A 16,695-nucleotide genomic window follows, 5' to 3' on the forward strand; every position below is an offset into this window, starting at 1 on the left:
TTGTAGACGATATAACTTTTGCGTAAACCAATATACACTAAGGGCCAGATTCTCGTATCCTGGCGTAAAACTATGCGGGCGTAACGTATCTCGTTTACGCTACGCGGCCGCAAGTTTTACGGGCAAGTGCTTGATTCACAAAGCACTTGCCTGTAAAGTTGCGGCGGCGTATCGTAAATCCTCCGGCGCAAGCCCGCCTAATTCAAATGAACCAGATAGGGGGCGTGGATCATTTAAATTAGGCGCGTTCCCGCGCCGATCGTACTGCGCATGCGCCGTCCCTAAAATTTCCCGACGTGCATTGCGCTAAATGACGTCGCAAGGACGTCATTGGTTTCAACGTTAACATAAATGGCGTCCAGCGCCATTCACGGAAGACTTACGTAAACGACGTACATTTTTAAATTTCGACGCGGGAACGACGGCCATACTTAACATTGGTTGCCCCTCATATAGCAGGGGCAACTTTACGCGTCGCAAATGCTACGGAAACGTCGTAAGTTCACTGCGTCGACCGTGCGTACGTTCGTGATTCTCGCGTAAATAGCTAATTTGCATAGACGATGGGGAAAACGACGTCGGCGACACCTAGCGGCGGGAAAAAAAATTGCATCTAAGATCTGACAGCGTAAGAGCCTTACGCCTGTCAGATCTAATGGATATGTATGCGTAACTGATTCTAAGAATCAGTCGCGTTGCGCCGTCGTAAGCCCTTTGAGAATCTGGCCCTTATTGTTTTTTTTTTTTACCAAAAATATGTAATAGAATACACATTGGCCTAAGCTGATGAATACATTTGTTTTTTTTTTATGTTTTTTTTTGGTTATGTATTATAGCAGAAAGTAAAATAAATATTTTTTCAAAACTGTCAGTTCTTTTTTTGTTTATAGCGCAAAAAAAATAAAAACTGTAGAGGTGATAAAATTCCACCAAAAGAAAGCTCTATTTGTGGGAAGAAAACGGACATACATTTTATTTGGGTACAGAGGTCGTAACAACTGCGCAATTGTAAGTTAAAACAACGCAGTGCCCTACCGCAAAAAAATGGCCTTGTCATTAAGGGGGTAAATCCTTCTGGGGCTGAAGTGGTTAAACAGTATAGACGCTTATTTTTAATCTTTGACATACATAGCTATACCTGCTAAAGGATCAGCCTGAGTTGATCTAGCAGGAATACATTTTCTGACTAAAGTTCCAATTTAAGGTAAAACAAGTCTTTCAGCCTCTGCACCCCCACTTTTAACTGGTATAGGGCCCTGAGATAACCAAGACCAGTGCAAGGATAAAGGCGCTGAGGGAAAATACACCACTGGATAATGGGAGAGTGGAGGATCAGGTAAGTAAAAGCGCTTCTCCTCTCTCATTATCACAACAAACAGTTAAGTCTTGCAGTGTGAGTCCAGCCCCACTGCAAGCATATTACAAGCAATAAAGAATGCTTGTTATACTCACGGTGGAACCTAAGGGGTTAATCATATGCATTTTGTGATAAGGCTGTTTGATCCTGTCTCCTCTGATCTTCTCCTTCTTCCAGTGTCTCCAACTCATCTCCAGATATTATTGAAGGAATGGGAGAAGCTGCACATGCTCAGTTTGGTGTGTATTGCTAGAGAGTTTTTTTTTCTTGGGAGAGTACATGTGATTAGCACAAGCCAATCAGCACTGCCCTGACAGAGGGCCAGGGGTCCTGCAGTCTTATTGGACAGTCAGAATAGAATGAAAACGTGTCCTAAGAGCTTTATCCGGACACTGATAGAAGTCACAATACTGCTCTAACTACTGATGAGAAAATGTATTTAGCAATTTATATTAACTAAAACAATTGCATTCCATGTTCTGTGTACTGTGGGAGACCAGATATACTGAATGCAGGGTCCAGTAACACTTTAATGCATTATATGCATTAAGGCAGGGGTAGGCAAACTTTTGGTGCTCCAGCTGTTGTGGAACTGCATTTCCCATGAGGCATTGCAAGGTTGGCAGTTACAATTACTCCCAGAGGCATGATGGGGTTGGCAGTTTGTCAGTTACAATTGTAGTTCTGCAACAAATGGAGTGCCACAGGTTGCCTACCCCTGCATTAAGGTAAAAAACCTTCTGTGCTGCAGGAGCCCCTTAGCCCCGTCCCCCTTTCCTTACCTGAGCCCAATCCGGCATGCAGAAGAGCTGCGACTCTTGTCGCTCTCTCCCTCCTCATTGGACAGATTGATAGCAGCGGCAGCTAATGGCTCCCACTGCTCTCAATCAAATGTCTAAGGCTGCATTCACACCTCCGCGACAAGATACGCCGCGTACGCGGCGTATTTTGCCGCGAGTGTGTAACTTTTTTTTTTTAACAAAGCCTTCCCATTGCTTTGTATGGCCGAATGCCAATGCCGCCTGAAAAAAAGGGTCCGGGACTTTTTTTCAGGCGGCAGGCGTACGGCGTCTATGAGATGTGAGCCATCTCCATAGACAGCAATGGGAATTCTCCCCTCCAGCGGCACGAGCGTCCGGCGTCGGGCGTTTTGTCGCGGAGGTGTGAATGGGGCCTTAATGAGGGAGCAGGGGGGCAGGGCTGAGACGCCCGATCTTTGTCAATAGACGCAAACTGGGCAGCTCAATAGTGGCTTGCCATGGGGGACTGCAGAAAATGAGGATCTGGACTGCTCTGCGCAAAACCATTGCACAGAGCAAGTAAGTATGACAAGTTTGTTATTATTTTTTTTTTTTAACCACTTCATTACTTGGCACTTAAACCCCCTTCCTGCCCAGACCAATTTTCAGCTTTCAGCGTTGACGCATTTTGAATGACAATTGCGCGGTCATACAATGCTGTACCCAAATTATGTTTTTATCATTTTTTTCCCACAAATAGAGCTTTCTTTTGGTGGTATTTGATCACCTCTGCGGTTTTTATTTTTTGCGCTATAAACAAAAAAAGACAGAAAATTTTGAAAAAAAACCCAAAATGTTTTACTTTTTGTTATAATATTATCCCAATTTTATTATTTTTTATATATTTTTCCTCGGTTTAAGCCAAAGCGTATTCTTCTACATATTTTTGTTAAAAAAAATCGCAATAAGCGTATATTGATTGGTTTGCGCAAAAGTTATAGTGCCTACAAAATAGGGGATAGATTTATGATTTATTTTTTATTTTTAATTTTTTACTAGTAATCGTGGCGATCTGGGTTTTTTTTGTCAGGCCTGTGATATTGCGGCAGACATATCGGACACTTTTGACACAATTTTGGGACCATTCACATTTATACAGCGATCGGTGCTATAAAAATGCACTAATTACTGTATAAATGTGACTGACAGGGAAGGGGTTAACACTAGGGGGTGAGGAAGGGGTTAAATGTGTATCCGGGGTGTGTTCTAACTGTGGGGGGAGGGGACTGACTGGGGGAGGTGACCGATACTGTGTCCCTATGTACAAGGGACACAGATCGGTCTACTCTCTCCCTGACAGGACGTGGAGCTCTGTGTTTACACACAGAGCTCCACATCTCTGCTGTCACCGCCGATCGCGGGAACCTGGCGGACATCGCGGCCGCCAGGCACGCGCATCGGCTTCCCAGCAATGCGCCGGGCACAGTGTTTCCCCACTGCGCACCCCCAGCGGCGCGCGCGGGGAATGTAAATAGCAGGACATCCAGGGACGTCCACCCGGCACTTGAGAGCCGCGCTGTGGACGTCTTTCGTCTATAGCGCGGGTCTCAAGTGGTTAACTAAGGTTTATAATCACTTTAAAGAGGAGCTCCACCCATTTTTGTTTTCATTAAACAAATGTATTGTTTTTTTACTGTACTGTTGTGCAGATCACATACGATGTCTGTGGGATGCAAATTCAGCCATACAGATTGTATGGCTGAATTTGCATCGCATCGCATTCGGACTAAAATCATACAGGACCCTTTTTTTTTTGTCTGCACCAGGATCGGATTGCATACGTGTTCACACCCAAGCGATTCGATTCCTGTCCGAACTTACAGTTCGCACTGCGATATGCCAACTGATCTGGCGGTGTCATTAACATTCTATTGCCCCCCCCCGCAGCGGTTTGCATAGGGCAGTCTGATGCAGGAATTGCACTGGTTGCCGCATGGCACTGGTGTCAACGGGCACTTACTGCTGTTTAGGGGCTTTGAGCTTTAGTGAAATGGCAGTCTCCAGCAGGAAGAAACAGAAGCAATGCAGGGGGCAATTTGCAGTACACACTAATTTTGGTAGCATAATTATTAAAGGGGTGCTCCAGTCATTTTTTATGTTTATTAAAAGTCAGCAGCTACAAAAAGTGTAGCTGCTGGCTTTTAATAAACATACACTCACCTACTCTACGTTCCAGCGACGCGCCGGCCAGGGCTCCGCTCCTCTCCCCCCCTCTCCGGCCGGCGTCTTCATTCCAAGTGTGGGCACCCGGCCGTGACAGCTTTCGGCTTCAGGCCGGGCACCCACTGCGCATGTGCGAGCGCCACTGCGCATGCGCGAGCGGTGCTGCGCCATCCAATTGGACAGGCGATCGCCTGGGACCTGTCACGTGTCCCAGGCGATCGCCTACAGGGAGAGGCTGGGACACGTAAGGCGATTAGACTATTCGCCTTAGAAGCCCCTCGGCGGAAGGAGGAAGTGGGACAGGAAGTCCCACTCCTCCTGAAGCCCCCACTCCCCCCCCAAAAAAAATTACATGCCAAATGTGGCATGTAAGGGGGCGAGGAGTGGATTAAGCGGAAGTTCCACTTTTGGGTGGAACTCCGCTTTAATGTGGAATGTATGTTAGTTGCTAAAGAACATTGGGGCAGATCCACAGAGAGAGTACGCCGACGTATCTACTGATACGCGGGAGTACTTTCAAATTTAACGCGTCATATCGTTGTTTTGAATCCTTAAAACAAGATACGACGGCATCTGGGTTAGATCCGACAGGCGTACGTCTTCGTACGCCTTCGGATCTAAGATGCAATTCTTCGGCGTCCGCTGGGTGGCGTTCCCTTAGTTTTCCGCATTGAGTATGCAAATTAGCTATTTCCGATGATCCACGAACGTACGAGCGGCCGGCGCATTCCTTTACGTCGTCTCTAGTCGGCTTTTTTCGGTGTATAGTTAAAGCTGCTATTTCGTGGCGTACTCAATGTTAAGTATGGTCGTCGTTCCCGCGTATAATTTCAATTTTTTTTTTCGTAAGACTTTGGTGAATCGGGATGGACGTAATTTTTTGTCCAGGTCAAAACCAATGACGTCATTGCGACGTCATTTCGCGCAATGCACGGCGGGAAATTTAGGGACGGCGCATGCGCAGTTCGTTCGCCGCGGGGACACGTTTCATTTAAATGAAACACGCCCCCTACCCGCCCAATTTGAATTCCGCGCCGTTACGCCGCTTGAGATATACTACGTTGTTGTAACTTACGGCGCAAAATCTTTATGGATTCGAACCAAAGCCAGGTAAGGTACGGCGGCGTAGCGTATCTCAGATACGATGCGCCGGGGCAGATCTTTGTGGATCTGCCCCATTATTTTTTATCACGTTGTTATGGGTAAAGTTCTGCTTTAAATAGTTTTTTTCCGCCCCAAATTTTTTTTTAAAACCAGCAGCTACACATACTGCAGCTGCTTGCTTTTAATAATTGGACACTTACCTGTCCTGGAATCCAGCGATGTTGGCACCCTCAACTGATGTTTCCATCCTGTCCTCCCTGTCCGATGAGCAGAAGTTGCACTTTTGGGTGGAACTCTGCTTTAAGTTCTGTTTTAGGCCCCTTTCACACTTGTGCGACTTGTCCAGCGACTTAGGACTGCAAAGTCGCATGACAAGTTGTACCCCACGATTTCCAGTAAGTACCATTCATATCTGTGCGACTTCAAGTTGCTGCGACTTCAAAGTAGTCCCTGCACTACTTTGGTCAGACTTTGATGCGACTTGGGACGGCAAAGTAGCATGACAAGTCGTACCCCATAATTTCCAATAAGTTCCATTCATATCTGTGCGACTTCAAAGTCGTCCCTGCACTACTTTGGTCGGACTTTTATGCGACGTGGGACGGCAAAGTAGCATGAAAAGTCGTACCCCATAATTTCCAATAAGTTCCATTCATATCTGTGCGACTTCAAAGTAGTCCCTGCACTACTTTGGTCGGACTTTGATGCGACTTGGGACGGCAAAGTAGCATGACAAGTCGTACCTTATGATTTCCAATGAGTACCATTCATATCTGTGTGACTTCAAAGTCGCCCCTGCACTACTTTGTTCGGACTTTGATGCGTCTTCAGGTCCGTAGACCTCAAGATTACCCAGGCATTGCTTCAAGTCACATCAAAGTTGCGTCAAAGCCGTGACAAAAAGATCGCTACAAAGTTGTGCGACTTTCAGGTTGCACAAGCATGAAAGGGGCCTAAATGTGAATAAAGGACAAGATTGTCACTATAGCATAGTGTTCCGGTAAAGATCTCAATTTTCCTATATTTCCCAACAGATGACAGCACGCATAAACATGCAAACGTAAAACACCCAAATGCGCCTGAAAATGCATGTTAAACGCACATTTCAGATGCGTTGTGCTGATTTTTCTGGGGACATTATGGTGTGAAATGAGATTTAGGACGCGTGTCAGATTACCTAGCAGGTGATTGTGACGATGCAGTGACATGGCTAATAAGCCATGGTTGCTGTGACGTAGCAGGAGAAAGCCCACTATCTCCACCATGTATAATAGGTGATCTGACACAGATGCTCCCAGTGATTTGATGTAGTCGCTAGTAGCAGCAGTGAACGGGTTAGTGGTGTATGACTGCACTGCGCGGTATCACATTTCAGCACCTTGGAGAGGTTCCATGCGCGTGCACGCGGCCCAGCATCCTCTGTGGGAGAGCGGCCGGGAAGTTGCTGCTGATGTTGTGCTGTGACTGCGAGTCGTCATTAGGGCGCTCTGCGGGGAGCCGTACAAGAAGCAGCAGCAGCAGGTGCGCGTACCTCCAAGCAGCAGCAGCCGCCTAGGGAGGGCTCCTCAACTCTTTAATATGGAGGAATTTCTGCAACGCACCAAATCCACACTGGTGAGTTCATTTCACTGCTGGGAGCGGGAGGTTTATAGGGACTACTACACACTGCTCTGGTGGAGAATTCCCTGTATTGTGGACAGGCAGCCCCACCCAGAGCACTTTGCATGGCTCATTATCTCTGCTGGAGTAGGAGTTGTAAATGACTATACTTGTGATGTCATAGCGGTGATCTCAGTGATACTCACGTTATCATGATGGCCTTGGGATCATTATACAGCAAAAGGGAAGTCATTCAAATATGATGGAACTTGTAAAACATGTGCACATTTATTTGAAGCGTGGTGTATTAAATAATGGACTCTTTCTTTTCTCACTTCTTTACTGTTGTGATCTAGTGACTGTAACATCATGATCTGTGGTCTAGTGACAGTGAGTGACATCATGATATGTGATCTAGTGACAGTGACATCATGATCTGTGATCTAGTGACTGTAACATCATGATCTGTGGTCTAGTGACAGTGAGTGACATCATGATATGTGATCTAGTGACAGTGACATCATGATCTGTGATCTAGTGACTGTAACATCATGATCTGTGGTCTAGTGACAGTGAGTGACATCATGATATGTGATCTAGTGACAGTGACATCATGATCTGTGATCTAGTGACTGTAACATCATGATCTGTGGTCTAGTGACAGTGAGTGACATCATGATATGTGATCTAGTGACAGTGACATCATGATCTGTGATCTAGTGACAGTGACATCATGATCTGTGGTCTAGTGACAGTGAGTGACATCATGATCTGTGATCTAGTGACAGTGACATCATGATCTGTAATCAAGTGACAGTGACATCATGATCTAGTGACATCATGATCTATGATCTAGTGACAGTGACATCATGATCGATTAACTTGTGACATTAAGATTTGTGATCTAGTGACATCATGATTTGTGATCTAGCGACAGTGACATCATGACCTGTGATCTAGTGACATGATCTAGTGACAGTGACATCATGATCGAGGGTCTAGTGACATCATCATCTGTGATATAGTGACACCATGATTTGTGATCTAGTGACAGTGACATCATGATTGATTAACTTGTGACATCAAGATTTGTGATCTAGTGACATCATGATTTGTGATCTAGCGACAGTGACATCATGACCTGTGATCTAGTGACATGATCTGTGATCTAGTGACAGTGACATCATGATCGAGGGTCTAGTGACATCATGATCTGTGATCTAGTGACATCATGATTTGTGATCTAGTGACAGTGACATCATGATCTATGATCTAGTGACATCATGATTTGTGATCTAGTGACAGTGACATCATAATCTATGATCTAGTGACATCATGATTTGTGATCTAGTAACAGTGACATCATGATCTAGTGACATAATGATCTGGGATCCAATGACAGTGACATGATGATCTATATGATCTAGTGACATCATGATCAATGATCTAGTGACATCATGATCTCTGATCTAGTGACAGTGACATCATGATCAATGATCTAGTGACATCATGATCTGTGATCTAGTGACAGTGACATCATGATCTGTGATATAGTGACAGTGACATCATGATCTGTGATCTAGTGACAGTGACATCATGATCTGTGATATAGTGACAGTGACATCATGATCTGTGATCTAGTGACAGTGACATCATGATCTACGATCTATTTAGTTTTTTGCATATGCTGTACAAGTAATTACCAGATTTTTCATTTGCTATGGTCTCTAGGGGGATAAAGAACATTGATCCATCCTAGTAAGCCTTTGGAGGAAATGTCTAATGCATTCTGCAGAGCATCATTTATATATAGATCAGGGATAGTGCTAATGCACTTATATTCCAATTGTGCGGCAACTTTTTTTTACTTTACTGATCAGGATCAAAAGTCTGCACCCCACAGCCCCTAACAATCTTACAATCAAGATATACTGTATAAATATAGTTAGAAGGTCCACCAATATACTTATGAAATGTTGCTTTATCTTCTGAATGGCCTTGTTAATTGCTTGCTTTATGTAATTGATTATTCTTACAGTAATAGGTTAGTGAATAGGATAACATCACACAAACAGGCCAATTTACTAAGACCGGAGAAGACTGAATCTGGAGCAGCTATGCATAACAACAAATCAGCTTTAAATGGGTTATAAAGGCAGAAGATTTTTTATCTAAATGCATTCTATGCATTAAAGGAGTTGCAAAGGCTGAATATTTTTTTAATTTTTTTTATATATATCTTAATGCATTTTATGCATTAGGATAAAAAACCTCCTGTGTGTAGCAGCCCCCCTCAGCCCCCCTAATACCTGAGCCCCATCTCTATCCAGCGATGTACACAAGTTGCTTGGCCGCCTGGAACTCTCCCTCCTGATTGGCTGAGACACAGCAGTGGCGCCATTGGCTCCTGCTGTTGTCAATAGAAGTCAGTTAGCCAATCAGGAAAGAGATGGGGCAGGGCCGAATCACAACTCCGTGTCTGAATGGACATACACAGCTGCAGCTCAGCTCGCGTGCCCCCACAGCAAGCTGCTTGCTGTGGGGGCACTTGACAGGAGGGAGGGGCCAGGAACACAGAAGTGGGACCCAACCAAGAAGAGGAGGATTCAGGTTGCTCTGTGCAAAATCACTACGCAGAGCAGGTTTCTTAAAGGAAAAAAAAACAAGACTGTCACTTTAAGCTTCGCACAGAGCAGCCTAGATTCTTCTCTTCTCGGGTTCCTGGCCCCTCCCTCCTGCTGAGTGCAGGCAGCTTGCTATGGGGGCATCCGAGCCGAGCCACAATTTAGACACTATTAGACACTATTCAGACACAGAGCCATGGCTCAACCCCGCCCCCCTCTCTCCTCATTGGCTTACTGCTTTTGATTGACAGCAGCCAATGGCACCCGCTGTGTGTCTCAGCCAATCAGGAGGGAGAGTCCCTGACAGGCGAGCCTCTCGTGCAACATCACTGGATTGAGATGTGGCTCAGTTAAGTATCGGGGGCTGAGGGGGGCTGCTGCAAACAGAAGGTTTATTATCTTAATGCAGGGTTCGACAGAATCCGGGCACTAGGTCGCAATTGCGACTAGAATTAGCGGCCTGGGGAAGGAAGCACAGGCCTGCAGAAGGCCGCAAAGCCACGGCCTCAATTGCCAGACCCCATCCTGTGTCACCGTGCACCCCCACCTCCCCCGCCACGCGATTACGTCGGGCCGCGCTGACCGGTAATTGAGGCCGCGGCTTTGTGACCTTCTGCAGGCCTATGCTTCATTCTGTGATCTGGCGCCATCTTGTGGTGGCCGTTGGTATGACATACAACCAGCAATGCTAATGGAGCTCCCTGTGTTTTCACTGCCATCGCCTTCCCTCTAATTAGAACAAACATTATATATATTTTTTATTCCAACACCCTAGAGAATAAAATGGCGGTCGTTGCAATACTTTCTGTCATACCGTATTTACGCAGCGGCCTTACAAGCGCACTTTTTTGGGAAAAAAACACACTTTTTTTAATAAAAAAATAAGACAACAGTAAAGTTAGCCCAATTTTTTTTTTATACTGTGAAAGATAATGTTACGCCAAGTAAATTGATAACAACATGTCATGCTTCAAAATTGCGTCCGCTCGTGGAATGGCGAAAAACTTTTACCCTTTAAAATCTCCATAGGCGACGTTTAAAAAATTATACAGGTTGCATGTTTTGAGTTACAGAGAAGCTCTAGGGCTAGAATTATTTCTCTCGCTCTACCAATCGCGGTGATACCTCACATGTGTAGTTTGAACACCGCTTTCATATGCGGGCGCTACTCACTTCTACGCAAGAGCTCGGCGGGACGGGGCGCGTTTCTGGCTTCTAACTTTTTTAGCTGGCTCCTAGATTCCAAGCAAATTTGTCAAACCCTGTCTTAATGCGTACAATGCTTTAAGATAAAAAAAAACTTCTGCCTTTAGAACCACTTGAACTAGCTGGAGATGGAAGCTATGCACAACTGCTCCAGTTATAGTAATTTCTCTAAATGTAGCTTCCTAAAAGGTGTAAATCCCTCTTGTCATTTACTAAACAAAAAAATAAATACATAAATAAATAAATAATTTACAGAAGAACAAGTTGATTAGGTTATTTGTATACATTTATGGATTAACCAGCTTGCATTAGATCATGTATTTGGTGATAAATAGTAAGGACTGAACAGCTCTGGCTTCGGTTCGACACAAGAGCTCCCGAACATGGAAAAAGTTTGAACCCAGAACCTATTAAAGTCTATAGGACCCAAACTCAAAATTAAAAGTCCCCATTTTTAAGGCTTATATGCAAGTTACTGGCCTGGGGGACATGTACCAATGCAAATAAAAATAAATAAACATTATTTTTAACCACTTCCTTACTGGGCACATATACCCCTTCCTGACCAGGTGAAATTTCAGCTTCCGGCACTGCGTCGCTTTAACTGACAATTGCGCGGTCATGCGACGTGGCTCCCAAACAAAATTGACGTCCTTTTTTCCCCACAAATAGAGCTTTATTTTGGTGGTATTTGATCACCTCTGCGGTTTTTATTTTTTGCGCTATAAAAAAAAACAATATTTTTTACTTGTTACTATAATAAATTGCCCAATTTTTTTTAAAAAAATAATTTTTTCTCAGTCTAGGCGATACGTATTATTCTACATATTTTTGTTAAAAAAAAAAAAAAAAAAAAAAAAATTGGCAAGAAGCGTCTGGTTTGCGCAAAAGTTATTGCGCTTACAAAATAGGGGACAGAATTATTATTTTTTATTATTTTTTTTTACTACTAATGGCGGCGATCAGCATTTTTTTTCGTGACTGCGACATTATGGCGGAGACATCGGACACTTTTGACACATTTTTGGCGCCATTCACATTTATACAGCGATCAGTGCAAAAAAATATGCACTAATTACTGTATAAATGTGACTGGCATTGAAGGGGTTAACACTAGGGGGTGAGGAAGGGGTTAATGTGTACCCTGAATTGTGTTACTAACTGTGGGGGAAGGGGGGTGACTGGGGGAGGTGACCGATGCTGTGTCCCTATGTACAAGGGACACAGATCGGTCTCCTCTCTCCCCTGACAGGACGTGGAGCTCTGTGTTTACACACAGAGCTCCACGTCTTGTCCCTGTAACCGCCGATCGCGAGTCCCTGGCGGACATCGCGGCCGCCAGGCACTCGCATCGGCATCTCAGCGATGCGGCGAGCGCCTCCGCCGGACGCGCCCGCGCCGCTGGCTGCGCGCGCAGGCCATAAAAACACGGCCTCCCAGAGATGTAGAGCCACCCTGCGGCCGTACAAAGTCGTACGGCCGTCTGGAAGTGGTAAAGGAGCAATGATTTTAATGATGCTTAAAGTAAAACAAGAAAAAAAATCCTTTAAATATAGTGCCTGGATGGGTCCCCTTAGTCTGCCTGTAAAGTGGCGCATCTTTACCATGTATAGAGCCTGCTGCAGCACAAACTAACATAAGTAAAAAAATACATTTAAATAGATTTTCCCTGCAAGCTTTCTTCATTTTATAAACAACGGCTTGGGGAGTCAGTCCGTATGATGAGGCAACATTTTAGCATGTGCTTCCCCACAGCTGAATAAAAAAAAATTGCCCTTTGGGTCTGGTATGGCTTTTAAGTTGAACCCCACAAAAAAAAAAAAAAAAATAGAAAATGGTGTGGGGCCCCCCCCCCAAAATCCATACTAGACCATTATCTGGGCATGCAGCCTGGCAGGCCAGGACAAGCTTTGCCCTCCCCCACCCCATAGATCCTTGTCCACATTTTGACGGGGACAAAGGCCTCTTCCTCACAACCCTGGGGGAGGGGTTGTGTGGTCTGTGGTCTTATCAGAATCTAATTAACAAAAGGTGCCCCCAGATACCTTCCAGATTCCAATAAACCCCCTGCCAGCAGACCCCCCAAAACCACTGCCAAGGGTTGTGGGGAAGAGGCACTTGTCCCCAACAACATGGCACTTTGGGGTGGGGGGGCAGAGCACCCCTGTCCCAAAACACCCTTCCCATGTTGAGAGCAATTGCCCTAGTATGGTTCGCTTGTCCCCCCCTTTCCTGGCCTGCCAGGTTGCAAGCTCGGATAAAGGTCTGGTATGCATTTGGGGGGGCCCCACACCATTTTTTTTAATTATGGCAAGGGGGGGTTTCCCCTCAAAATCCATACCAGACCGTAGGGTCTGGTATGAATTTTGGGGGGGACCCCATGTCTTTAATTTCATTTTATTAAATTATTTAATGGATATAGGCTGAATGTACACACTCTGAGGTTTAATTTTTTGAGGGTATGTACATCCAAATTGGAAGAAGGGTTTAGGAATTACAGCTCTTAAGAATAGCCAACCCCCTTTTTCAAGGAGCCAAAAGTAATTGGATAATTTTATCAAATGCTGTTTCATGGCTGGGTGTAGCCCACTCCTCCATTATTTCTTTATCAATTAAACAGGTAAAAGCTCTGACGTTTTGCTGGGAACCTATATTATGCATTCAAGCTGTCCATGAAAGTGAAACATGCCATTGTAAGGCTTCAAACACAAAACAAATCCATAAGAAATTGGGAGCAGCAACATTAGGAGTGGCCAAATCAACAGTTTGGTACATTCTGAGGAAAAAAGAGCACACTGGTGAGCTCAGCAACATAAAAAGGCCTGGACATCCACTGAAAACAACAGTGGTGGATAATCGCAGGATCCTCTCTATGGTAAAGAACAACATCCAGACAAGTGAAGGGCACTCTCCAGGATGTGGGCGTATCATTGTCAAAGTCTACAATCAAGAGAAGACTTCACAACTGCAAATACAGGGGGTTCACCACAAGGTGCAAACCATTCATAAGCCTGAAGAATAAAAAAGCCAGATTAGACTTTGCCAACAAACATCTAAAAAAGCCACACCAGTTCTGAGAAAGCAATATTTGGATGGATGAAACTAAGATTTAACTGTACCAGAATGACAGAAAGAAAAAGTGTGAAAAGGCTTGGAACAGCTTATGATCCAAAGCACACAATGTCATTTGTAAAACATAGTGGAGGCAGTGTGATGGCATGGGCATGCATGGCTTCCAGTGGCACTGGGTCATTGATGTTTATTGATAATGTGAAAGAAGAGAGAAGCAGCCGGATGAATTCTGCAGTGTTTAGAGATATACTGTCAGCCCAGATTTAGCCAAATGCAGCAAAATTGATTGGATGGCGCTTCACAGTACAGATGGACAATGATCTAAAACACACTGCAAAAGCAACCCAGGAGCTTCTGAAGGAAAATAAGTGGAATATTCTGCAATGGCCGAGTCAATCACCTGATCTCAACCAAATTGAGCATGCATTTCACATGCTGAAGACAAAACTAATGATGGAAAGACCCACAAACAAAGAACAACTGAAGATAGCTACAGTTAGAGCCTGGCAAAACATCAGAAAGGAGGAAACCCAGTCATTGGTAATGTCCATGGGTTCCAGATTTCAGGCAGTCATGGCCAGTAATGGATTCTCAACAAAATATAAAACATTTAAATTTTATTTATGATTATATTCCAATTTGTATTTGTATTTGTCCAATTACATTTGAGTCCTGAAATGGGTGGACTGTGTATAAAAATGGTTGCAGTTCCTAAAATTTGTCATCGATATTTATGTTCAACCCCTTGAATTAAAGCTGAAAGTTTGCACTTCAAACTCATTTGGATTGTTTTGTTAAAAATGCTCCCCCCCCCCCCAAAAAAAATAAAATTCACGGCCACAAAAATGCCCCCACATTCATTATTTTATAATATAATAACTAAAGTGGACCTGTCATGGCTCTATACATGTATATAGGAGTATAAAGAGGACCTGTCATGGCTCAATACATGTATGTAGGAATATAAAGAGGACCTGTCATGGCTCTATACATGTATATAGGAGTATAAAGAGGACCTGTCATGGCTCTATATGTCAATGGAAGTATTTAGAGGACCTGTCATGACTCTATACATGTATATAGGAGTATAACGAGGACCTGTCATGGCTCAATACATGTATGTAGGAATAAAAAGAGGACCTGTCATGGCTCTATACATGTATATATGAGTATATAGAGGACCTGTCATGGCTCTATACATGTATGTAGGAGTATATAGAGGACCTGTTATGGCTCAATACATGTATGTAGGAATATAAAGAGGACCTGTCATGGCTCTATACATGTATATAGGAGTATAAAGAGGACCTGTCATGGCTCAATACATGTATGTAGGAATATAAAGAGGACCTGTCATGGCTCCATACATGTATGTAGGAGTATAAAGAGGACCTGTCATGGCTCTATATGTCAATAGAAGTATTAAGAGGACCTGTCATGGCTCTATACATGTATATAGGAGTATAAAGAGGAACTGTCATGGCTCAATACATGTATGTAGGAATAAAAAGAGGACCTGTCATGGCTCTATACATGTATATAGGAGTATATAGAGGACCTGTCATGGCAATATACATGTATGTAGGAGTATATAGAGGACCTGTCATGGCTCTATACATGTATATAGGAGTATAAAGAGGACCTGTCATGGCACTATACATGTTTGTAGGAGTATAAAAAGGACCTGTGTGTGGCCGTTGGCCGTCAGCCGGCCACCCGCGATTGCTCCAGAGAGCCAGAACGGGGATCTGTCAATATAAACAGACAGAACCCCATTCTGACAGTGGAGGAGAGACAGATCTGCTGTTCCTAGTGATTAGGAACAGAGATCTCTCTCCTTCTCCAGTCAGTCCCATCCCCCCAGTTAGAAACACCTCCCAGGGAACACATTTAACCCCTTTCCTGCCAGTGACATTTACACAGTAATCAGTGCATTTTTATAGCACAGATCGCTGTATAAATGTCACTGGTCCCAAAAAAGTGTCAAAAGTGTCCAATCTGTCCACTGCAATGTCACAGTCTCAATAAAAATCACAGATCACTGCCATTACTAGTAAAAAAAATAATAATAATAAAAATGACAATAAATCTATCCTATATTTGGTAGACGCAATAACTTTTGCGCAAACTAATCAATATACACTTAATGCGTTTTTTTTTTTACCAAACATATGTAGAAGAATACATATCGACCTAAAAACTGATGAAGAAATATATATATATTTTTTTGGATGTTAATTATAGCTATTTTTGTTTATAGCACAAAAAATACAAACGGCAGAAGTGATCAAATGCCACCAAAAGAAAGCTCTATTTGTTTTAAGTACAACGTCACATGACTGCGCAATTGTCAGTTATATCAATGCGGTGCCGAATGACAAAAAAAATTATTGAAGTGCATTATTTCTATTATTACATTGTTATATAAAATAAAATAGTTCAACTCACCATAATGCAGAATCAGTGGGAGCCCTGAGTGTGTCACTTGCCGCGTCATCTGCCACATATTGCGGATTGTCACTTGCCACGATGCCACACATTGCGGATTGTCACTTGCCACAACGCCACCTGCCACACATTGCGGATTGTCACTTGCCACAATGCCACACATTGCAGATTGTGGATTGTCACTTGCCACGATGTCACACATTGCGGATTGTCACTTGCCACGATGCCACACATTGCGGATTGTCACTTGCCACAACGCTACCTGCCACAGATTGCGGATTGTCACTTGCCACAACATCACCTGCCACACATTGCGGATTGT

The 16,695-nt window shown here is 43.9% G+C and overlaps 1 protein-coding gene across 1 annotated transcript in view; it reads left to right on the forward strand.

Annotated features, from left to right (window-relative positions):
• The first annotated feature begins 6,872 nt into the window (after positions 1–6,872).
• Positions 6,873–16,695, forward strand: part of LOC120914001 (protein prune homolog 2-like) — a 238,018-nt gene continuing 228,195 nt past the window's right edge. Inside the window, exon 1 of the mRNA XM_040324451.1 lies at positions 6,873–7,038. Within this exon, the coding sequence (XP_040180385.1) occupies positions 7,003–7,038 (36 nt within the window). The 5' untranslated portion in view covers positions 6,873–7,002. The remainder of the gene's footprint in view (positions 7,039–16,695) is intronic.

The sequence above is a fragment of the Rana temporaria genome, chromosome 1, assembly GCF_905171775.1.
Source record: "Rana temporaria chromosome 1, aRanTem1.1, whole genome shotgun sequence".
Lineage (NCBI taxonomy): Eukaryota > Metazoa > Chordata > Amphibia > Anura > Ranidae > Rana > Rana temporaria.